Below are 24,945 nucleotides of genomic sequence, written 5' to 3'. Positions count from 1 at the left end.
AGGAGGTAGCATTTAATACATTGAAGAATGCGTTGGTAACCGCACCTGTTCTTGCGGTACCGAATTTTGAAAAACCATTCAAAATACATTGTGATGCTTCTGCATATGGTGTTGGCGGTATGCTAACGCAAGAAACCGATGGTTGCGATCATCCCATTGCGTATGTCAGTAGGAGCCTAAATAAAAACGAAAGGAATTACAGCGCGACGGAACGCGAGGCTCTAGCTGTGATTTTTGCAGTGGAGAAATTTCAGGCTTATTTTGGTTCCAAGCCAGTCACAATTATCACAGACCATGCATCCCTAAAGTGGTTCTTAAATTTAGAAAATCCCTCAGGACGACTCGCCAGATGGGGTTGTAGATTATCACAGTATAATTTTGTTATCGAACATAGGAAGGGTTGTGATAATGTAGTTCCGGATACCTTGTCGAGACTCATACACGTAGATGTAGTTGGTGATCGTAATGATAACTCTAGTCAACAAGTTTTGGTAGATGACTGGTATGACAAAACATTTAATGGCTGTAAAATCAATCCAGCAAATTTTCCGAATTTTAGTATTTTGAACGATAAACTATATCGTTACAGTAAATGTAAATACCAGCTTCTCAGTGAGTTCGACTGGAAAGAGGTAGTCCACAAGAACGACATCCTTAGAATTATGCAACAAAACCATGCAGATGCAACTGCAGGTCATTTTGGTGTGTTCAAAAACTCATCGCAGATTATCCCTCAGATATTTTTGGCGTGGTATGTATAAGGACGTGGTTGAGTACGTTAAGAATTGTGATACTTGCTCTGCGTATAAACACACGACATCAGCCACTCCAGGTCTGCTAGGGAAGCCTAAAGTCTGCGAGAGACCTTTTCAGGTCATTTCGGCTGATTTAGTCGGACCTTTGCCTAGGTCTAAATCAGGATTTACATTTCTTTTTGTGGTGACGTGTTGTTTTTCGAAATATACAATGTTGTTTCCGTTACGGCGTGCCACAGGTGCCGCTGTTGTTAAAGCGCTAGAGAATTTTGTATTTTTGAACCATAGTGTTCCAGAGACTGTGATTGTGGACAATGGGTCCCAATTTACAGGATCTGAATTCCGTAATCTCATTAAGCGTTATAATATTCCGAAATTACACTACACACCACTGTACACTCCGCAAGTTAACCTTGTTGAGAGGTACAATAAGGTTGTTATGACTGCTGTAGCCGCTTTTGTGAAAGATAACCACAGGTCCTGGGACGAAAACCTGTACAAGGTCCAGTTCGCCATAAACAGTGCGGTTAATGAATCCACTGGATTCTCCCCGTTCTTCCTTGTCCACGCTAGAGAACCGGTCTTAAATGGTTCCTTCTATAAGGACACGGATAAGGAGTACGAGGCCGGAATTCCAAGGGAGGAATACGCAGGAAAGTTTGGATCTTTGGAGGACATATTTGGTCAGGTTAGGAGAAATTTGTTTCAGGCTCATGCAGAGTATGCAACGCATTACAACTTAAGGCGTAGGTCTGCAAGCTATTCTGTTGGGGATATAGTGTGGAAAAAGACCTATCCACAAAGCGACGCTACAAATTTTTTCGCAGCTAAGCTGGCACCTAAGTATGAAAAGTGCAGGGTTGTCAAGGTTTTGTCACCTTTGGTTTACGAACTAGTTAGAGTAGCTGACAACCACCCAATAGGCACTTGGCATATTAAGGATATTAAGAAGTAGAGATTTGCCATTACTTAGTTTGGTCTAAACTGTTTGAATATTTAAGTTATCAATATTCAATTAGGAATTTGAATGAGTGTAGTGATGTTCTGAGTTAACAGTTACATTACCATGGTTCAGTTGAGGAGGAATGTAGTGGATGTATGTAGGGATGAATATGTGATGATTGGAATGCTTGTGGTAGACCAACCGGTAGAGAAAGTAAAAATGCAAATATCGTACTTTGGGGATAACGAAAAGGGGGGGGTTTTGTGTTTTGTTTTCGTTTTCCTTCTAGATAATGGATCATTTCTGTTATTTTTCCGATTCTGTTCCGAGATCTATTTTCTAGGAGAGTTATTTCGTTTTTTTTTCTCATATTCCGATTTTGATTCGGTTTATTTTTCCGAATGGGATAGAGAACGGTTGCCATATCAGATGGACCCGTTCACAACCAGTTTTTCCGTATTTGTTGAGTAACAAATATTAAGATGGTAGTTTAAAAGAGTGAACCACCGTAGGCCTAGACGCATTCTATCAGTCAGCTGAAGAATGATGCCAAGATGTTTCCACTCAAGTGTCTTAGACACCATGAAGTTTTTTTGTATATATTCTTTTTAGAAGTTAGGGTTGTGTAGTTAAGTATAATGTATAAAACCTTACACTGTTTTCAGTATATTTATTTTGTTAGACAATTTTCCTTGTTAGTGGTAGATGTGCGTTCACGCGTAACTTCTGTGTTTTTTTTGTTTGTTTGTTTCAGGCAAATTGTTAGTAGTTGTTGGATGACGCTGAGGGCAGCGTGGTTCAACCTGTTGAACCTTTTCGTAGGAGGGGAAGTATTGTGACGTTGTAAATTTTGAACTACTAATTAGCGTTTCGCTTTTAATTAAAATCTATTTTGTTCAAAGTATGTTGGTGCCACCTAGCATCAAGGTGCAGAACTACGCGTGGGTCGATGTTCAGAGTTCATTCGAGCCACAATAGATGGCGTTTGCTTCGTTGTCAATTGTCGTAAAAATAAAACAAAAATAATTAAATAAAACCATAATATCATTTGTTTATTGTTAAGTCATTAACAAAACGGTTCTTATAATATATCCTTAGGTTCCGCAAATATTCAAAAATGAATTGGCTTCATGATCAAACTAAATGAGAGCGGCTACACTCGGGTTGCGTCTGGCAACACCGATTGCTGAGATTTAGAATTTTCCTGGAGTCAACATGTGAAGACGAATTTTTTTCGTTCCAGGAAAATCTCACTTCTTTTCGCCCATGGCTTCGCCTGGAAAAATACAATAGTCAAAAATTTTAGTCATCCTAACGTATTTTCAATGTTTCATCAGTTATGGTGAGTGAAAAATCAAGTAATGTGGATTCGACAAAATGGCGGTTTGGTTAGAGAAAATCCTAATCTCATGATTTCTTTCAGTTCCAGTTATTTTAACTTCCCAAATAAATGAGGATAATGGGTTGTGGGTGGACTTCTGAAAACCATTGGTGGCCAGGAGTTCAATAGGTGAGTTGTGTTTGATCGGGAAAATTCCACGTGTCGAAATTTTCACACAGCACAAATTATAATCTTGTTTTTCTTTGTTACAGGGTTTACGTTTACGTTTACGTTTACGTTTACGTTTACGTTTACGTTTTACGTTTAGCTTCAGTTTTCCGTTTTAGTTTTACGTTTGCGTTTTCGGTTTTCGTATTTATTTCTTTTGCACATTCACGTTGACAACTTAATTGCTATGGATAAGACTTGGTGAAAATCTTTGTAAGGAAACATTTCGGTTGTGAAGAATCAAGTTAAATTGAGTTTTGGATCTTGGCCGATGCCGTCCAGCTACCTTGCAGTCTTCGCACCTACAAGTAAGCAAATGTTTGTATCCTGGAACAGTTTAGTGAACCTTCTTAGTGTATGTGTACAGTAAGAACCCTGTCTTTACTACTGAGCTTTTATTTTGAAACAATTTTATGAATTTTACTGTGTCATTGTCTATTCCATGCCAATGGCATCTTAAATTTAAAACATAGATCTTATGTACTATCTACCTAAGTCATTCTAATGTATCTAAATTAAGTCTTGGCATTAAGCTAGAATAACTAAGCATTATTAGCCATCATTCTGTATTAAGCGACCCCGGTAAAAGTTACATTAAAAACAATTTTGCCTAACATCTAGCAAATTTCATTTATAACACCTCATATGCATTACAAGGGAGTCGACGGCTAGCTTCTATTCTTTACTAGGTAGATAGATCAAGTAAAGTAAATTAAAATTATTTTTTTTTCCTCTAATCTTTGTAAGGTGATAGATTATTCCGTATCCGGGTATATTTCTATTCCGTCCAATTTATCACCCTTACATATGGGGGTCGGAAATTTCATCTCAGGCAATCCATCACCGGCTCACTATGCTGACGAACATCGATCTCCTCTCAGAATGAAAGGGTTTGGCTGTAGTCTACTACGATGATGCCAAAAACTGATGCTGGAAGGGTGTTCCAAATCTAAGCAGTCCTGATTAGAAATGTGGTGGCAAATCGCTTCGTACGAATCCGGGAAATTTCCACTACGTGCGGGTGCAGACCTTAGCGATGCCTTGCGGTAGGTACGATACTAGAAAGGTGAAGGAGTAACCGGATTGAAAGTTCTTCGACACACTCCGATTTCAAAGTTCTAACTTCTAAGCTTCGGAATAATAACAAAATGCGCTCGCCAACATTTCGCCACTCTTCTATAATATGTAGAGTTAGATATCTACATGGGTAGGAATGTGTCATTTGAGCAGACATTATTTTAATATGCATAATGTATCATCTCCGGACGTTATCAGCAGATCAGCTGCGGGTTCCAAGAGTTGCGCTACAGTACCGCACCTACCGACCTAGACCTACCTAGTACTTAGATATCATTTACTAAATTACTGATGTTATCATTTATCACAGACCTAGTATATACTTACTAGGTATATGGCTATACGTTGGTACATACCTATTACATATACCTAAGTATATCTTGTCGATTCTGTCTAGATAGATAGGTACTATGTCTAAAAAAAATTGGAATAGGTAAGTAGATACCTATACTAGCTATACTACATTTTACTTACCTATCCGTAGGTATTATAGGTATATAATTATGAGGTATATAAGTAGGTAGGTACCTACTTATCTTCCAAACTTATTTTTGAAGTTAGGCACTTTTTAGTAAAAGGACTGCAGTTATATCTACCTACCTACTCTGTATTGTTATGTTCATGAACTCAGCCAAAACAAAGTCTTTAAAACTTAAGAAGCCACTAACAGCTGATTTTAGTGCGTCCTTAGATCGTTGTCCGCCTTATAAATATCCGCAGCCTCTGATCTCCGCGGCGGGCGTCACGCTCCATCGCCCGCCCTGTGTTCTCCTCCTCTCCACCCTTCTCCACCCTATTCACAACCCTATTTAAATCTACATTAAGTTCCGTTTACATTACTTTGAAGTTGAGAAACAGTGGCCGATTCAATCCAGTTACTTTTAAGTCATTTTGAAACTTAAAGTTTAGGTGAAAGAGTTCGATTTCTATTGTAAGTTGTTAGAAACACGTTTTCCATCGATTCAAAAATACTGTCCGGGAAATTAGTTTTATCACCCAATCAATTTTAAACCCTATTTAATAGTATAAGGGTGTAAATTAGAGTGTAATAAAGACAAAGGGCCGGAGACAACGGAAGCAAGCGATGGTATCTGGGATTTAATTAGTGGGCTTAATTAAGAAATTCGAGTTATTCGAAGCGATAATTGGATCATTTATTTAAAGTTTCACGGCCTTTTTGATGTTTAGGTTAGTAGCCGATATTCGTTTTTGGGAGGGATAACCGACTTAGTAGGAGTAGGTAGGTACTAGCTTAGTTCGTAGTTCGTAAAGTTGCGTTCATACATACCTATGCAGATCATGTTGGTAATTGGTTACCTACTTAGATGATGCCTGCAACTTCATCCGCGTGCATTTGGGTTTTTTTAAAATCCCATGGAATCTCTGTGATTTTCCGAGATAAAAAGTAGCCACCTACTCTTCACTGGGATGCAAGCTATCTTTGTACTAAATTTTGTCAAAATCGGTTAATCGGTTATCGGATGGGCCATGAAAAGGCAGTCAGACGGCCGTGCTTTGTGCATCAAAAAATATTTTTTGAGTTAAGTATCTAGGTACCTACCTATCAATAAAAACGTGTCAGTTTTGGAAAACTAATATTTCTAAAAATAATGAATAAATGAAAAAATAATGTTTACCATACCTACTTATCATGTCATGTTGAAATGCAGATGAAAACGAAGTTTAGCAGCAAGTATCTTGAAGTAGGTAGGTACATACCTACTTATGTACCTATCCACTTCGTACTTAGGTACATACCCACATGTCATGTCAGCCGGCTCATGTTGGACGCTGAGCGCATCCTACGTCTCCGGCAATCAAACAAACTGACAAGCGGTATCAGTATCAAAGCGCGCCGCCCGCCCTCCGCTCGCAGCCGCTACTGTGCGATAGTGATGGCCCATTGACTTGTTGTTGATTTGTCGATGAAAGGACGATGGCTATACCCTACACGTAAGAGTTAAAAATAGTTTTATTTTTGTTTTAAGGTGGATACAATCATAATGACAGTTCCGACATACTTTCTTTTCTATTTCAAACATCACCAAATAAGCAATTTTTAACTGTCGTTTTGCAAGTTTAAATAATTTTTAAATATTTTCAAAATCTCTAAATGCGAACGTTTTGGGCAAAATTAGGTAGATACCTACATATTAATTTGAATAAGTATCTTTATTCTAAGTAGGTAGGTACTATTTGGAATAGGTACAATTATTGTTGTATTTTGCTTCGTCTCGTTTCAAGGTAAGTATCTTCCTCTAACCCAAAAGCATCTTAATAAATTGTTCTAATGTTTACGGGGTTGTTTAAATCTAAAAGGTTGTTTATCAAAGAAGACAAAAGTCAAAGTCAGGCAGCCATATATCGATTTAATTAACGCTGTCTACGAATAGGTACCTACTACCTACATTATACATTTTTTCTTTCTGTATGGTGTATCGATAAGCTTTTATCGATTTAGAATTGCATCGATAACTACCTGTAAACGTAAACACATCACTAATATCATGACATGTCAGAGATGTCGCAAGTATGCGGTATAGAGTTGCGCAGACACATGAAGCTTATTAGCTACAGACTACATAAAACTGAGGGAAAACAAAAACTACATAAAAACAGCTTGGAGGCGCCGTCGGATTGATTGTCGGTCTGTTTGTAGGCTTGTATGTGACTATAATATGACAACCTTTTTGTTGGGGGTGCGTATTCCGGCCTCACTGCCTCAATTAATTTTAGAGTTTGTAAAAGATTTTAAATAAGTAGGTACTTAGATTTGATTTGATTTTGAAAAATATATTTTTCGTAAATAATTCTGGTGGCATAGGTAATACCTAGGTAAGTAGGTACTATAAACTGGTTTAAGGGGTACCTATTTACCTACTACATCAATTGTCTAGGTATCCCCTTTCATTGACTAAAATGAGCATGAGCATGAGTCTAAGGCTCGGTCTCCACCTAAGCGGAGCGGAGAGGAGATGTGTAGGTACAGTCCATCAATCCGATTTTCAAAAGATGACGTGATAATTTTATCACACGACATTTATTTTGAATCTGATTGGTCGATTGAACGCATCTCCTATCCTCTCCGCTTAGATGAAGACCGGGCCTTAGAGCAATGTCAATTCAGTTTTTTCCGATTTCCCTACCCTGGTATACCTGTGTACCTACCTTCTTAAGTAGGTAAGTACCTACCTACGGCAAAGATTTTCCTTTTGAATGAATTCAATATACCTACTAACCTGCCTGTTATACCTAAGTACTCTGAATCGATTTACCTCAATGATACGGTGGTATACCACTTACCAGCCTACGTGCATGCTACGATTAGATTACTATAGGGTAGGTTACAACATGGGGTTATTCAAGGGGCGGACCAACCAATTCCTGAAAGTGCGGCAACGCATCGGCAGTTCCTCTGGTGCTGCAAATGTTCATGGGCGGTGATAATCACTTAACATGAGGTGACCTGCCTGCTCGTTTGCTTGCTATCTTTATATAAGAAAAGTAGGTAGGTACATGTCAGTCTGTCTATCAGTTAGAAGTGACGTGTGATAAATAGCGCAGTAAGCGAGTCCTACGGCGCTGGCAATGCGCTGGCAGCTGACATTGCCTGCTGGTTATTAATGCTGCTATTAATCTGCGTATTAGCGGCTCAGCTCGCGCTGAGTGTGTCTATCTAGTGTTCCTAGACTCCGATAACAGTCACACGACATTATATATTTATTGTAGATTTTTTTCAGGAAAATTGTAACCGAATACCCTACGTAGTAGCCGAGATAGCCTAGTGGTAACGACGTCCGCCTCCTATTCGGCAGGTCGGGGGTTCCATCCCGGGCACGCACCTCTAATTTTTCGGAGATGTGCGTTTTGAGAAATTAAATATCACTTGCTTTAACGGTGAAGGAAAACATTTTGAGGAAACCCGCATGTCTAAGAGTTCGCCATTTTCTCAAAGGTATGTGATACTAGCTGATTCCCGCGACTTCGTCTGCGTGGTTTTTTAAAAATCGCGTGGCAACTCTTTGATTTTCCGGTATAAAAGTAGCATATGTCACTCTCCAGGTCTTTATCTATACCCATGCAAAAAATCACGTCAATCCGTTGCACCGTTGCGATGTGATTGAAGGGCAAACCAACAAACCAACAAACCAAACGGACAGACGAACAGACAGCGAAGACATAGTAATAGAATCTCGAATTAGCACTGAAACCTAAAAAGTAAATGTGATTTCCATTTATAGAAAAGCCTCTGAGTAAGTACTCTGGTTATACGCAATCATAAGTCAATTCGCAAGTAGGTTCTTGCAATAAGGTTCAAAAAAGCATAAGTCAGGTGCCACACTAGGTTGAGAAACGCAAGCGGGCGCAGCGTCGCGAACGCTCCGTGACGCGAGCAGTGAGCACCAACAAGCTGTGTCGCCGCAACCAGCCGCAATGAAACGTAGCGAGACGCATCGCGCCGCAATTACACCACGCCTCGGCACCGACCAATTGATGCACTGACAAACGCTAATTGATATTTATTTTATGTCCAATTTGATCTTGGGGCAATTAATATGCTCATTAAATCTTCATAGTACACTGGCTAGGCAAGCTGTGTTTCTAGTTTAAAATAAGCCATAAGTTACCACTATTTTAATGTATAAGAAAGTCATCAATCTTCCATCTTATTATATCCAAATAAAAAGAATAATGATAAAAATATAATCACAAAAATTAATGAACTATTAAAAAACCAATCGAACTTCAAGATCCTTTTGCACATACAATATTTTAAACCAAATAACATAAAATGTGTACTTGTATACCTCTACACTCTACAGGTATTTTGTGTTACTTCACAAAATAGCTGTACTCTGTATTGAACTTTATTTTCCAATAAGAAAAGGTTACATTAATAGAAAAATGCTACTGGATATGGTCAACTTTTAGATACCAGTCCATAACATTTGATAGCGAAGCTAAAATTACGTTTTGACCTTAGTGTAATGCGTTTTTTGTGTAAAGTCAAACAAGTAGGTATTCATTAAATCGCTATTTATAGAAAAGTAGGCGCATTAAGAAACTGGTGGAGTTAATCATTTGATTAACCATTTCATGAAACACTAACGAATTTACCGCGAAATAGCATTTTAATAGCAACGAGTAAGAAGGTACAGAATTCAGTTAATTTACTAAATGACAGTGAAAAGTGGTGTTCCGCGCATCGGTCACGGCTGTGGAGATGAAAGCGTGTTTCTGCGAAGACGCGAGCGGAGCGGGACGCGGCGTCGTCGCGCGCCGTCGCGCGTCGCTGGCGCGGCTCCGGTGTGCCGCCAGCTTTATAATTAAGTAACTATGAGGGGACGGGACTAATTTTAAACTTTCTATAAAGATTAATTTAGCAAAAATATATTTTTATTTTTTTATTTTTATTATAAAGGCACACAAAACAGGTTTCAGCTATAAATGGTCCAAATAAAAATAAAAAACAATAGATTAAAATCTAAGCGGTAACCCTAAATATGTGTACCTACACAACACTTCTTAAATAAATATATGCACTAACTAACTGATAAGATACAATTTATAAAAACACAGAAAAAAGAAATACAAGAAAATTAACTATGAAAAATATACTTAAAGTGGAGAAGATGCAAAATGTTGATTAATATGTTTTTTAGACCATATCCAGTACTTAGCATTTTAGAAAGTAGTTGTTGCTATTTTGACGTGATGGACGTTAAAACACCCACTACTGAGCACGGGTCTCCTCTCAGAATTAGAAGTGTTCAAGCCATAGTCCGCCACGCTGACCAAGGTCGGGTCGGCAGATTTACCTACACAGTTTTTTTTTTAAATATAGGCATCCAAGTTTCTTCAAGTTTTTTCCTTTCATCGTTAAAGCAAGTGATATTTAATAAAAAAAAAAATAAAAAAAAAAAAAACATTTATTTCCACCAAATACAATTCATATTTTTGTTAGTATTGAGACCTTAAAACTAGTTATTATAAAATTCTTACCAAAACAATACTGTGCACCTGTATTCCTTAATTATGTATTTGCTTAATCGGCACATAATTCTGAGGTGTGTGTGTGTCTGGGAGAGAATCGACGACGCGTGATAATATCTTAACCTTATCTTATCTAGGCTATCATATCACTGCTCATAATGATTTCAAATGGAATTTGTTTGCCTATACTTAATTATAATTTTAGGCAAATGTGTCCATCTTAAAATTAAACCCCTTAAAATTACTTTTATAGTGTTTTATTTAGCGATAAAATGGCGTTAGTCGTTGGTAATGGCGGCGGCGTGGCTCGCTTTGATGGCGCGGCACAGTGATTAATTGTTCAGTTGGTTGTCTGTTTGTGTGTACTCGCTATGAATCAACATTAATGCTGTCACAACATGTGGACCAGTTTCTGAAGCTTATCATCAACCAATAGACATGAGAAGAGCCTTCCCGCGTGGTGCTTAGCTTTGTACCGATGACAAGCACCCGGCGTCCCTGGAAGCAGCTCCTACATGAACAAAATCAGTAGGCTGACTAATTTTTTCACCACGACGGCTATCTCTAAGACCAAGCTATCGCGGTTGCGGCTTTTTGGGCTCTCATTTTGAGGTGACCGTCGACTCGAGAAAAAGAAGAAGATCAACCAATAGACTCTACAGCTGGACGTACCTACCTAGGGCTCTTGTAGGGACTTCCACACGCCACAGTTCCCACGACCACCCGCTTGTCTATCGGATTTCGCACTATGTGCCGTGCCCATTGCTACTTGACTGCTTCAGCTTTGCAATCCGTTGAGCTATGTCGGTTACTCTAGTTCTCCTACGGATCTCCTCATTCCTGATTTGATCATGTAGAGTAACTCAAAGCATAGCTCTCTCCATCGCTCGCTGAGTGACTCTGAGCTTTCTTATGAGGCCCATAGTTAGCGACCGCATGTCTTGATGGATCCTATATTAGGCAACACCCACTGTTGGTTTTCAAGCAATGAGGAATGCTGGAAGATGAGAAACCCACAATATTAGAACCTAAACTAGGTAGATAACGTAGGTTTAACTGGTAATGTGTGGCACAGCTTTCTAAAATAAACGTTTTTTTCTTTCTTCTTTTCTAAACTAATAACTTACACCGGTAGGTACCTATTCAAGTTAAAAAGGTGAATGCCCCTAGGATAACCCTCCACCTCCCATGACGACACCAACACCAACCTCTCGGTTATCTCTTGGGGGCTACACGTCACTGGCACAGCTGAGATCCCCGCTGCTGCTTCTCCGTGGTACCGGCCTGGCACCTGTACGCTTCGAGCTGCTTCGCCTCTTGTGCCAATGGTGCGCGAATTCCCGTAGCCTGTTGTAGTTCCCCGCCGATGAGACGAGGTCCGTGTAGAAGACCGGAGGTGAATGACTCTATCTTCGTTCATCATGATCGACCCATCGCCGGCTCACTACAGAGCACGGGTCTCCTCTCAGATTGAGAAGGATTTTGGCCATAGTCTACCACGCTGGCCATGTGCGGATTGGTAGACTTCACACACCTTTGAGAACATTATGGAGAACTCTCAGGCATGCAGGTTTCCTCACGATGTTTTCCTTCACCGTTAAAGCAAGTGATATTTAATTGCTTGAAACGCACATAACTCCGAAAAGTTACAGATGCGTGTCCGGGATCGAACCCCCGACCTCCGATTAGAAGGCGGACGTCCTAACCACTAGCTTATCTTCGTTCAACTCTACCCAATTATATTAGTGGGAATCATTTGGCTGTAATTAGAAAATTACACAGCATCTATATTTGGCCCAAGCCAAGCCGATATGTCGTCGTTCCGGCACAAACCGCATCGCCCGCGGGCCAGCCGCCGCGCATCCATTACGGTAAACGGCGTGACGTGGAGGGATGCGTGATGGAATACAAACACACCCGTCAAAGGGTACAGGCGGGTGCGTAAGTGGGAGAGCTAGAGCTAGAGAGGGCACTATCTCACTAGGACACCAGTGGCGGTGCAACTAGTCGCTCTAACAACAAAATGTAGGTATACAGATCTATTAGTCCAGCAGCCGCCAAGTGTTTTTGTCCTACAAAATAGATGTTATGACTGGAGTGTCTTCCACTCCGAATGTGTCCAAATAACGAGGTCATTAAATTATGAATAACCAGCTGATTTTTTGTCAAACGAAACCTAACCACGAAAATTCAACTTGTTATTAAACAGAAAAAAAAAACACTTGGCGGCTGCTATTAGTCTGAGTCTGATATACAGCCGCCATATTGGTTTTTTTTTCAAATTGTAGCCAGTATGACTCGGGATGATGTAAGGATTCTAACGATACTTCATGCATCTAAATCTGTTTAGGCATTTAGAAGGTATGGTGGAATAAGAAACTCCCTACATGGATCCTGAAAATGTTACACTCCTTTTTTTGGACAGTCGCGTTATGAATACACTTGTGCACGCGATGTTGCATTGGAGTTCAGTACGAAGCCATTTTTCACAGCGCGCTTGAACGCTTGGCTACCGACCGGATTTAGAGTTTAGAGACGCCGCACTGCGCCGCGCCGCAACGCACCGACGCATTGCAGCTAATCGGCTTTTTCATTGCAACTGCTTTTAAGATCCGACATGACTTTTATTAGGACAGAAAACTTATAATAGACTTCTGAGTAGCTTCATATATATTATACTGACTGGGTACCTACCTATTTGTAAATTTCAAAAGAATTGTTTGTCTGTTTCATCATCATCATCATGAACCTATCGCCAGCTCACTACTAAGTACGGGTCTCCTCCCAGAAGTAAACCCAGGGTTTGGGAGAGGTAAAAAAAAAAGAATATTAGCTTCATCATGTATCATATTCCCCTTATTTCCTCCAACTTAGCTACGTTTAGCATCGATATAAATGACGTAATGTCCACAGACCTAATCCGTAGGTACGTTTGGTAGTTTTTAAACTGTTTTTTTAATTATATAAGCGCCATCTATTGCGCAGTTTTAGTTCCACTACAACTACTCCTCAATAGATGGCGTAATAAATTTTGAAATTTTACAAAGAAAAAAACCCGTACTTTTCATAATTTACAAGCATCACAAGCATCTAATGATCTATGGACCTATAAAATGATAAAAATAATAACTGGATATATAAGAAAGAAGTACATAAAAATAAAACATTAGACATATTTGATTTGAGGATTTTACGTGGATTTTACCTATGATTCCCGTACCTATCTAATCTATGGTAATCTATATTCTGTGGCCAGTGGTGCCATCATAGGGTATAATATTATTACAGTAGATTTAGGGTAAAACTGACCTACCATGGTAACGTTTTCATCATTCAATAAGATATTTTAAGGATTTTCCATAAATCGTGTTTGAACTTTGTTCATTGAAAAACTTCTTAGAAAGATTTGATCTAAACTGACTGACTGATATTTCAACGCACAGCTCAAACAATTGGACGGATCTTGCTGGACATGCAGATAGCTATTATGACGTAGACGTCCACTAAGTAAGAATTTTTGAAAATTCAACCCTTAAAAGGGTAAAAGAGGGGGTTAAAATATGTATAGTCTACGAAGTTGTGAGCATAAATTAGGTAAAATTCAATTCATTAATTTCATTCCATCAACCTGTATGCATCCACTGCTGGCTCATATTATAAACCTTTCCAAGGGCGTGCTACCAAACTGAAACACGGTGCTCCCCTTCCTTATTCACTCGCTCCCTTAAGCGAGCACAAGCTAGTAAGTACATAGTTAATAATGTAAAATGTAAATTCTAATCTATTATATTATAATACAAAATGAATATGAAATTTAAAAATCATTAACAATTTGTAACCGCTAAAAATATTAGTATTTTTGGTAATAAATAAATAAATAATTATTGAGATTGAGACCAAACATAGGGTAAAATGAATTATGGTTCTTGCAACACAGCCAGTGTGGCAGCCAGAAAAAAAAGTTTGTGATTTGTCAAGCTAAAATGTTAATGATCGTTTTAGATATTTATTATTAAATAAAATCCAATATTATGGGGACTGAAGTTGCTATATCTTTTAGTTCTTTGCGAGCTCAACTAGAGAGTGAGAAAAGTAGTTTGTTTAAGATAGATGAAAATATAAAGAAAATTGTTCAAACATCCGGACGGTTTACCGATAGGTTAGCGATCGCAGTATCATCCTTGAGATCATTTTGTGGCATATATCATTAATTATATGCTTGATTACAGATTTAACGCATCAGGGGATTACACGAGAGGCGGCTCGCGGCAGGCAGGTCGGAATTTATACCCAGACGTAGCTAATAACTATAAAATCGAAGACCAAACGCGTCGCAAACATGAAACCAAAACTGTGTTTAGCAGGCAAGTTTGTTTAAAAATAAATAATTATAGCCACCTGAAATATTTAGGGTTTAGAAATAGTGTATTATGCAAAAATATGCAGAAAATCACACTTTAGAATGAGTGGACAAGTTAGACGATTTTCCATTTCCCCGACTGCTTAGTCAGAAATTTGCTATTCTGCAAGCTTATGAAAAACCGTCTGTGTGTGCACAAGTGACCAAACTTGTATAAGACTATTAAATTTATGGCATGCAGTGCTCAGTGGTTTGCAGGTCATAGAAGCAAAAAGCAGTGCTTAGCCTAGTTAAAATAGATATTCATTTTTCATTATGATCTACTAGTAAATATACTGTTACAGTATTGAAAAGAGCAATTGCTGAGTTTCTTGCAGGCCCTGGTGATGGGTTGTTCATGATGATCATGATGATGATTGTACAGACTGTCAGCGCGCCACGACAGCGATGGCGAGGATGACGGGCCAGGCACCAAACGCGCGCGCGTACCGTCGGCCGTGTGCCGCGAGCTGCCATCGCGCGCGGCTGTGCTACGTGCTCAAGGGGACGACGAACAAGCAAGGAAGAGGAACCGGAGGATCTTCGGCTCCCTGCTGGGGACCTTGCAGAAGTTCAAGCAGGAGGAGATTGTGCTGCAGACTAAGGTATGTACTCTAGTCCTCTACAGAACAACCGTGTTAGCCGTGTTACGCACATAAGAGCAGATGAGGAATTTAATTTAAGAAAAAAAATTTTACACAACTTCCCAAAAAGGAGCGGAATGTTTTCAGCATTAATGTATGTATGTGAGTGTCTTTATTCTACTATAACTTCTAAATGACTGAACAGATTTGGATGAATAGGATGAACGATTGACGCTTGCCATAAATGTCAAATAAATATGACAGCTTTACATAATTTTTCACATTTGAAAATGGTACCGATGATTTTCAAATGTAAAAAATGTTACTTTTCAATTTCTTGGCAGGGCATTCATGTTTTTAATTATAACTAACTGTTGCTTTCCAGGAAGACAAGAAAGCTCAAGTGGAAAGAAAGATAGAAGAGCAAGCAAGACAAGAAAAGGAAAGAGAGCAGAAAGAAAGAAAGACATTATTCGCCGAGCGAGAACACAAGAAAGCCACCATCAAAGCCCTAGAGGCCAAGATGGCGCGCGTCCAAGAGTTCGAGAAATGGGAGGCCTCGCAGCAATGTCTGGAGAACTTTATACTGACCAAGGCGAGCCCTAACATGTACTGGATCCCAAAGAAAATGTCAGAGAAGGCCCAGGAAAAGCTGGATGCCAGTAGAAAGTATCATGAAAGTGAGTACCACTGTTTTTACTTGCATACAAACTCTGTGATTTGTGTACAGGGTGTAACCAAAATGCTAGCAAAAACTTAGTGTTATTGTTATACTACCTAAACACAATCTAATACCAATAACCATTTGCTTCATTTTGTAGTTTTAGTGATTTTGTATTTTTTAACCCTCAATGTATAGCTCGCAAAACTCGGGTCAATGCCACGCCTACTACGTGGCATTGACTCCGAATGGCCTACTTACGCAACGTTCGTTGACATCTAGCGTCAGTCAGATGTTTCATTTAAAATCTATCTTGAACTTTTACAAAATATAGGTTTTTTTTTATTTTCGCGTTTTTTTTTGGTGTTATCATAACAGTAATCATCAGTAGTATCACCTGTCTTCGTTTTTGCTAGCGTTCTAGTTACAGTATTTAGGTTTTCTGAAAATCCTCTAGGAACTGATTTTCCAAAAAAAAAGTGTCCTATGTCTGCCTTCGGGATGCAAGCTATCTTTATGCTAACTTTAGTTAAGGTTGGTTCAGCAGTAGAGATGTGAAAAGGTATAGATAAATATTACAAATGTTAAGTTGAAGATTTTAAAAATAATGTGTTTTGATTGCCTTGTTTTATTATTCTCTTCATATTATTTACAGCCAAGTATGGTCATTTCAATCAGAGTAAGTAATGAATGATAATTAGTAATTAGTTTACTTTCCTTATTTTTATATTGTTTAAATTTGTAGCATAGACTAAAAAGTCTTTAAATGAAAAATTCATGTTCCGTCCTGTTTTAGCAATATTAAAAAGAGAAAGGTATACTAAATTGAGTTTAGGGAAAGACAACAGAATCAGCGCCAATATTTTCCAATAAATACTTTAGTGCAGCTGTCACTTTCAGATTGAAGAAGAATTATTTATTTCTTTTAAAGAATACAAAATTCAGTTACAGAGAAAACTATTTACAATACAACAATATGTATTTGTTTGTTTGGCAATCATATTATTACTTTGTATTTCCAGAGTGCATGTCTCGCAAACGGCTAGAGCTTCAGGACGAGTTGCGCAGAATAGAACAGAAATGTCTGCGCCCGCGCACCTTCGCCGCCAAAGAGAATGCGCAGGTGGCCCACGGGGGCGAGCGGGGGCCCGGGGGGGACGCCGGGGCGCAAGAGAACGTGGCGGAGGGGGAGGGCGAGCGGGGGCACCGGAGAGACAAGTTCGCGATGGACGTGGATGACAAGGAGGGGGAGGACAGTGAGGGAGAGGAGCGGCACGAGGGGGACAAAGCTGTTAAACAGGAGAAAGTTGTCAAAGAAGAAAAGGGCGTTAAAGAAGAGAAAGGTCTTAAAGAAGAAAAAGGTGTTGATAAGGAAAAAGGTGAGTTATATGATACTTTTTTGAATTCACTATATGCACACACTAGGCCACATCGCACCTGATGGAAAGTGATGATGTGGCCTAAGATGGGATGAAGGGATGCAATCTAAACAGATCTATATAGTCCACCAATAGATGGATAAGAACAAAATATAAAAATACTAGCTGATGGCCACGACTTCGTCTGCGTGGAGTTAGGATTTAAAATCCCATGGTAATTCTTTGATTTTCCAGGATAAAAAGTATTTTATCCCGGAAAATCAAAGAATTACCACGGGATTTTTAACAGACGGGGACGGAAAATCAAAGATGTCACTATCCAGGTCTTTATCTATATGCACACAAAAATCACGTCAATCCCTTGCACCGTTGCGACGTGATTGAAGGACAAAACAACAAACAAACACACTTTCGCTTTTATAATAAGGGTACTGATTGGAAGTGTGTAAAGCCACAAACGGTTATTTGATTTGAAAAATTATTTGACACTTCAAAAAATATTTGACAAATATTTATTTCTTTGTGTTTTTCAGAATTGGATCAAAGTAAAATGGACACAAGCGTTGAACCAAACACGTCGATGGAAGTGGATGACACTATCGACACTAACACTAACATCACTAAAGACACTAGCGCCACTAACGATACTAACACTAACACTAGCATCACTAACGATACTAACACTAATACTAGCGTCACTAACGACACTAACACTAACGACACCAGCGTCACTAACGAGGTTGTTAATGCAGACGAAGTTGTTACGGTACCAGAATAAATCGAGTTGTGTCAATGAGGAAGTTTCAGGGCAACGTTCGATAAAATTTTCATAAATAATAAATAAATAACACTGCAATTTTCCTTACGTTTCTTCCCCACAAAATGTGTGAACTGTAATAGAAGTAATTAATTAATTTCGCATCCGATTTAAAATTTAAAAAATTAAAGCATAGATCATATAGATATAGGTATTATTTTTCATCTTTAGTGGTGGGGTTATTTAGCGCCATCTATGAAAATTTTATCGAACGTTGCCCTGAAACTTCCTCATAGTGATATCAATAGCTCAACACTAGTTGGCCAATACCTCACTACAACACCATGGCGACGCCGCCACCTTGAGCTACCAAACGAGAAATACCAGACCAGACACCAGCAGCACCAGTTTCAAAATGGTTTACAAAGAGTTAATACTGCTTTTGTTACACGTAACGACGTAGGGCGTCCTTGGTAGTACAACTAGTAAGACGCCAAATAGTTCTATTTTCTGGTGGCGTCACCAAATTGCTTATGCAACCAAGCGGACACGTGAGGTATCCTCCATAGAGCTGTATATATTATATTTTGTTCAGCGCGACTGGTTGCGTCGCCACTGGTGTTCTAGTGAGATATATTGCATTAGGTTGCAAACTGAACTCCCAAAGGTATGTCGTGCCAATGAAGAAAGCAATTGAAAATGGCGGCGTTAATCATTGTCTCTCCCTTACACATTTACCTGTGTATAAGAGTGCAAGTGAGAGGGAATAATTAGTGTCGCCATTTTCGATCAGTTTTGAAATTGTACGAGCACAGAGACGAAAGTGTAAATGCGCCTTTAAGGACAGTCATCAAGCACATACAGTCCATACAGAATGACTTCTCACGCGCCATTTTAACTCTGTGAGTCAACTGTCATGTCAAAATGACAGTTCACCTTTAAAGTAAGGGCTGTAGTTTTGACAAGAAATTTGACACATAAAGTTAACATGGCGCGTGAGAAGTCATTTTTACGCATTATTCCTTTATACAAACGCAAACACAAAATTATGGGAATGTTTTATAATATTTTATTACCGGGGTCCGAGTTCTATACCAAAATGCTGCTAAATATTATGAAATTTGAATGAGTATATCTATAAATTATTGTAAAAACGTTTTTTTTAACCAAAAGTGCAGCCGAATGTTATTCGTTTTAGAAGAAATTATACTTTTACATCAAAATTGTATCTAGATCAATTATATTATAGGTATAGCAAATAACTAACTGCGTAGGCTCCTGCGGCAGGGTGACGTCACAAGTTGACGGATCACTGAGCTCTCGCGTCACGTCACCACACCCCTCCCGCAGGAACCCTATGTGCATATGAGAGCAAAATGAAATAGCACATTTGATTGCCCACGATGAGTTGCTGGCTGCCGCCCATATTATGTTGCCTGTCCTTAAATGAAATACCCAATATAGTTATTATTTTATGTACTTTCGAGTGTTTCGAGGTAAGTTAAAGCCTGCAAGTTTGTAATATAGCTTAAGAGTGTCAACAAAATGAAGATGTAAAATAAAGTTTATTATTTTTTAACTTTAATCTTAGGTTACTTAACGAAGTCGTTTGTCCAATCAATAAAGAGGTAAATGAAAATGTTGTTTGTTATTAATTTTTTTAATATTTTATTTTGATTATTTTAAAAAATCACAGGCAATATTCATCGGTGTGTGAACTGGAGAAAATACAAGTTGACGTGATTACAAATTAATCTTCTTTTTCCTTTGAATAAAGCTAAGTATGAGTTGTTTATTGAATAAAGCTAAGTATGAGTTGTTTATTGAATAAAGCTAAGTATGAGTTGTTTATTGATGGAATAGTAAGTACAATAGCCGCCAAGAAATATTGTACATCATCCTTTAGAATGAGATTTCGGCTTTGTAGAGCGTTGTCTCTGTCAGTCATACCTACAGAGGCAGATTAAATGTCGAGAGCGCCCTAGGCAAGCACCTCATAGGCCCTTTAACAGCCATCTTAAAAAATTTACTAACTAATTTCAAAAGAACGAGGAATTGCATAGCTGGTAGGTAGTTGGTGATTATACTATTTATGTAAACGAGTGAAGGACATCATGTCATGACACTTTGTTATATTAAAAAGGCAGTTTTAAGATAATTACTTAGTAGGGATAATTAGCCAGGTAATGGCACTCAATATGATCACGCGCGCCCGTAGGCACGTACCTAGTTTGCCTTAGGGATAATCTGCCTCTGCATACTTTAGGTGACGTTTTGTCAGTCAACGTCAGAGACAACGCTCTACGAACCCGCTATCTCTTTCTAAATGTCGATGTACAATATTTCCTGCCGGGTACTGTACTCTCATGAACCATATATACTGTCGATATGTCAAATAATGCAGTTATCCACCTTGTGTTCAAATTGGTGTTCCTGTTTTGCGCGGTCTACACCCGACATAGTTATTTTCACAAGCAAAAAAATCGAGAAATAAAATATACAAAGAATACTGTAAGTTTATGTACTTTATACTATTATTAATAAATGCTAAGACTTAATATTTTAACTCAGAAATAGTAATAAATATTACGCTAATTAGACAACATGATGTTTGTGTTCATAATTTTCTTAAGTAATATTTGTTGTAAAAATGATAACTACAATTTACATGAGTACCTACTTAAAAATACTAGAGATTAAATGTATAGAAAAATTCGTATCGTATTATAATTTAGGCCTGAATCTAAAACAAACACAGTTACAGATTCATAAATAAAGTTCTAAGTTATCATATAAAAGTTACAAATTCATACATACATACATAGTTAAGCATTAATGTAGCAAAATTAAATTTTAGTTTGGCAGATTTTATTATCTCCATCTTTTTATCAAGTTTTTAGGGTTCCGTACCTCAAAAGGAAAAACGGTACCCTTATAGGATCACTTTGTTGTCTGTCTGTCTGTCAAGAAACCTACAGGGTACTTCCCGTTGACCTAGAATCATGAAACTTGGCAGGTAGGCGGGTCTTATAGCTGGCTTTAGGGAAAAATTTGAAAACCGTGAATTTGTGGTCACATCACACAAAAAAATGAAATTGTGGTCATAAACGAATAATTAGTATTTTCAATTTCCGAAGTAAGATAACTATGTATATCAAGTGGGGTATCATATGAAAAGGCTTCACTTGTACATTCTAAAACAGATTTTTTTAGGTATAATAGTTTTTGATTTATCATGCAAAATGTCGATAAAATACGATTGTAATACGGAACCCTCAGTGCGCGAGTCTGACTCGCACTTGGCTGGTTTTTAAATAATTGCATTGAGCCATTTATTATTACAGTTTCATCACCTGTACAGTACGCGGCAGAAAGTAATGTACATCGGCCTTTGGAATGACATTTCGGCTTTGTAGAGCGTAGTCTCTGTCACTCATACCTATATGACGTTTTGTTGGTCTCGACGACAGGGACAACGCTCTACAAATCTGCTATCTCCTTCTAAAGGTTGATGTACATTACTTTCGGCCGCGCACTATACACTTTCTTATGTGTTTAAGGTGATACCGTCGCTAGTGGAGAGTGGTATTGCTATTTAAGAAATTCACCAAGAAAAAACCCGGCCAAGTGCGAGGCAGTCTTGCGCACCGAGGATTCTGTACTTAAGTCGTATTTTTTCGACATTTTGCAGCCAAAATCAAAAACTATAACACTTAAAAATAAATAAAATCTGTTTTAGAATGTACAGGTACCTAGTCCTTTCATACGATACCCCATTTGGTATAGTCATCTCACTTTTAGAATTGAAAAAACTAATTAATTGTTCATGAACACAATTTTTTTTTGTGATATAACTACAAATTCACGGTTTTTGGATTTATTCCTTTACTTGTGCTACAAGACCTACCTACCTACCAAATTTCAGGATTCTAGGCCAACAGGAAGTACCCTATAGGTTTTCTTGACAAACAGACAGACAACAAAGTGATCCTATGAGGGTCTCTTTTTTCCTTTTGAGGTACGGAACGCTAAAAATGGAATTAAAATTCGTTCAACATAACAAAGATTCAATAAAGCTTGATTTTGTCTGCGTGTATTTTGAAATGCCCGCAGACGCGGCTCTAGTTCCAATTTTGCCCACCTGAACAGACTAGATGGTCGGTGGAACTGTAAAAACCAATTATCATGTATTTTTTGTGCTCTCTACTTATTTTCATAGTCTGTGTTTAAATTGTTTCAAATGAAGAAGCTTACAAACTTGGCTATGGAATGCTAATAAACAATGGAGTTAGTATAGTTCAGTCGAGGGTAAATATCCTGTTGGCGATATCGTCGAGCATCCAGTCAATTCCTTCCAGCAGGTTCTCCCCCGTCACCGCGGAGCACCGCATTATCCGCCAGTGATGAGTTTTGATGTTGTCCAGATCTAAAGCCTGTAACAAATGCACTGTATAAGTCTGGGTGATTATTAAATCACCACCCATAGTATAAATGCGAAAATTTGTTGGTTTGTCCTCCAATCAAGCTGCATCCTTATCGACGTGATCTTTGCATGTATATAGTTAAAGCTACTTTTATCCTGGAAAATCAAAGTTCCCGTGGCATTTTTAAAAATCTAAATTCACACGGAACGAAGTCACGGACATTAGCTAGTAATTTCAACTGTAGAAAAAAAATATTTCGCACAGAATAATGAAGCAAGCTATATACCTCTCTGATCTCCTGGAGGGTTAAAGCACCAGGCAAGTCCACCTTGTTAGCCAGAACCAGTAGAGTGGCTCCAGCTAGCCTCTCCTCCCTCAGCAGGGTGTGCAGCTCTTTAGCACAATCAGACAGCCGCCGGGCGTCTGCACTGTCCACCACCCAGACCACTCCATCCGTGCTCTCAAAGTAGTTCTTCCAGTATGACCTGGAAAATTTCCAAGAGTCAGTTTATTTTTTTTGCAAGATAGGCTTGCACTTGACAAAAATCATCCATACTAATATTAGAAATGCGAAAGTGTCTGCTAATTTTTCACAGCCCATCCATTGAACCCATTTTGATGAAATTTGGTGCAGATTAGTTAACATTCTGGGGATGGGTATAAGCTACTTTTTATCCCATAAAATCTGATTTCCCATGGGATTTGAAAAATTCATGGAGACAAAATTGGCAGAATCCAGAACCAATTTTTTTTGTCTGTTAAATCAACCTTAGTGGTTTTTATAAAATATTGTATACCATTTTGTAGGATTTTTTCAAATTATCTCATGCAAATAAATTATTATCATTACCTACTAGACAAATAGTTTTTCATCAGTATTCAAGGACAAATAAGTAAATAATTGTTCAGATTTATTTAGTGCTAAAATTTGCAACTTTTAGTAACAGATGGTATAAACAGCTTTGTCACCACATAGCCTATTTGTTTTAAAATAAAGTTTCACATTTTTTTCTACAGCTCATGTCTCTTACCTCAGCGATTTCTGGCCTCCTACGTCCCATATATTGAGCTTGTACCCGCGATGCTCGAGCGTCTTTATATTGAAACCTAGGGTTGGGGAAATCGTGTCGATCGGTTCCCCATTAAAACGTTTTAGTATTGTCGTTTTGCCGGCATTATCGAGTCCTCTGTGATCGTAGTATTCAGAAAATTACCATAACTTGGAGGAAAACTTAGCAAAATCAGCAAAATAAAACAAAAAACACAGTTATAATATGAGTCACAACCATGTCACAACAAAACAACCTTTTTTGCTAAAGTGCGATATTTATAATAAAAGGATACAACATAAGTATGCGCATTTCTTTTTCTTTTTGCCTAAGTTTCTTCAAAATTGTCAGAAATCCCATTTTATTTAATTGAAAATTAAAGAAAATCGCATTATTCTATTTTCCAAGATTTCCAATCACTCCAATTCTCCAATTGCTTGAATAATGACCGTCGGTGATAATGACATTGACATATTTTGACAGTGCCACCGACGTTTCCGAAAAAATGACATTAACAGGTTTAGTGTTTCCACGTATTATTTTGGTTTTGCTCTAGGTTCTAATATACGTATTATTTGAAGATGGAAACAAATAAACTATTAATAAACTTAAATCTAAAAAAAAAGAAAACAATATTAAATTAAAACTAAAATAAATTAAATTAAATCTAAAACCTCATCGAGACCACCGCAGCGAGGCATTGTACCCAAGATGCTGGCAGCATTACCCCTTTGGATGGCCAAACTAATTCTTTGGCCAAGGTAGCTGCCAGCTCTCGGGTCCCCGGTTGACTCGATAACTCTTTTCGCAATTTCTTCAAAAAGAGCTCGAGCCCCCGGGCCCCACGGCCCCAAGGTCTCCACACCAAAAGGCACGAATACGAAGCTCCCATCGAGGTTTTCATATTTGCGCCTTTTGGCCTGTTCGGCGCTGATGGCCGCTGCACCCGCCATAGAGGAGGTCGCCTGAATGTGGGATGCAGCTAAAGTGTCTACACAAGTTGCATCCCAAACAAGCGACCTGCCCATCTTCCACGGTACGAGCGTCATACCATCAGGTCTCTTGCCATCGCCACGTGCCAAACCAATAGGTTCTAGTACAGCTGGCACATGGGCGGTGGCAAGGGACCTCCGGATGATGTCGTTAAGGGTACTATGGCGGGAGAAGCGACCAGCGCTTCTCGAACAGGAGAGCCCATGGTGGCCGAAGGCGTCAACGCAGTCACCGCAGTGGCAACGGTGAGGCTGGTTTATTGTGGCGTATTATTTAGAACATCAGTTCATGTTTTTCTGTTTTTAATTTAATTTAACTCGATGAAGATGTTAAGCAATATTTGTCTTCTATTTTCAAACTACAATAACTCTGAAACACTGC

The 24,945-nt window shown here is 38.6% G+C and overlaps 2 protein-coding genes across 3 annotated transcripts; one reads left to right on the top strand and one right to left on the bottom strand.

Moving 5' to 3' along the window:
* The first annotated feature begins 14,269 nt into the window (after positions 1–14,269).
* Pnn (desmosome associated protein-like protein pinnin) lies at positions 14,270–19,664 on the top strand. Of its 2 annotated transcripts, none has more exons than XM_069504780.1 (6): positions 14,270–14,477; positions 14,548–14,682; positions 15,103–15,322; positions 15,687–15,981; positions 16,985–17,323; positions 17,875–19,664. In XM_069504780.1, exons 1-6 carry the CDS (start codon positions 14,350–14,352, stop codon positions 18,117–18,119), a joined length of 1,362 nt encoding a protein of 453 aa, XP_069360881.1. In that variant the 5' UTR covers positions 14,270–14,349; the 3' UTR covers positions 18,120–19,664. The 2 variants fall into 2 exon arrangements, with proteins under 2 accessions (XP_069360881.1, XP_069360880.1); XM_069504779.1 differs by having other exon boundaries at positions 16,985–17,341.
* A 941-nt stretch (positions 19,665–20,605) lies between these two features.
* Arl2 (ADP ribosylation factor-like 2) lies at positions 20,606–24,028 on the bottom strand. The gene is made up of 4 exons (XM_034977809.2): positions 23,867–24,028; positions 23,554–23,709; positions 22,809–23,007; positions 20,606–22,531 (listed from the first exon to the last, which is right to left on the bottom strand). Exons 1-4 carry the CDS (start codon positions 23,929–23,931, stop codon positions 22,397–22,399), a joined length of 555 nt encoding a protein of 184 aa, XP_034833700.1. The 5' UTR covers positions 23,932–24,028; the 3' UTR covers positions 20,606–22,396.
* Positions 24,029–24,945: the final 917 nt, after the last annotated feature.

Source organism: Maniola hyperantus, chromosome 18 (genome assembly GCF_902806685.2).
Source record: "Maniola hyperantus chromosome 18, iAphHyp1.2, whole genome shotgun sequence".
Classification (NCBI taxonomy): domain Eukaryota; kingdom Metazoa; phylum Arthropoda; class Insecta; order Lepidoptera; family Nymphalidae; genus Maniola; species Maniola hyperantus.
The sequence above is the reverse complement of the archived record's forward strand: the minus strand, read 5'-3'. Positions and strand labels throughout refer to the sequence as shown.

Excerpts from the sequence above, each read along its gene's own strand:
- Pnn (XM_069504779.1), top strand. The coding sequence starts at position 14,350 with ATGGGGACTGAAGTTGCTATATCTTTTAGTTCTTTGCGAGCTCAACTA. Across the intron at positions 14,683-15,102 it reads ACCAAAACTGTGTTTAGCAG|ACTGTCAGCGCGCCACGACA; the intron begins GCAAGTTTGTTT and ends ATGATTGTACAG. Across the intron at positions 17,342-17,874 it reads AGGTGTTGATAAGGAAAAAG|AATTGGATCAAAGTAAAATG; the intron begins GTGAGTTATATG and ends TGTGTTTTTCAG.
- Arl2 (XM_034977809.2), bottom strand. The coding sequence starts at position 23,931 with ATGGGATTTCTGACAATTTTGAAGAAACTTAGGCAAAAAGAAAAAGAA. Across the intron at positions 23,710-23,866 it reads GAAATGCGCATACTTATGTT|AGGACTCGATAATGCCGGCA; the intron begins GTATCCTTTTAT and ends CTACGATCACAG. Across the intron at positions 22,532-22,808 it reads CCCTCCAGGAGATCAGAGAG|GCTTTAGATCTGGACAACAT; the intron begins GTATATAGCTTG and ends CATTTGTTACAG.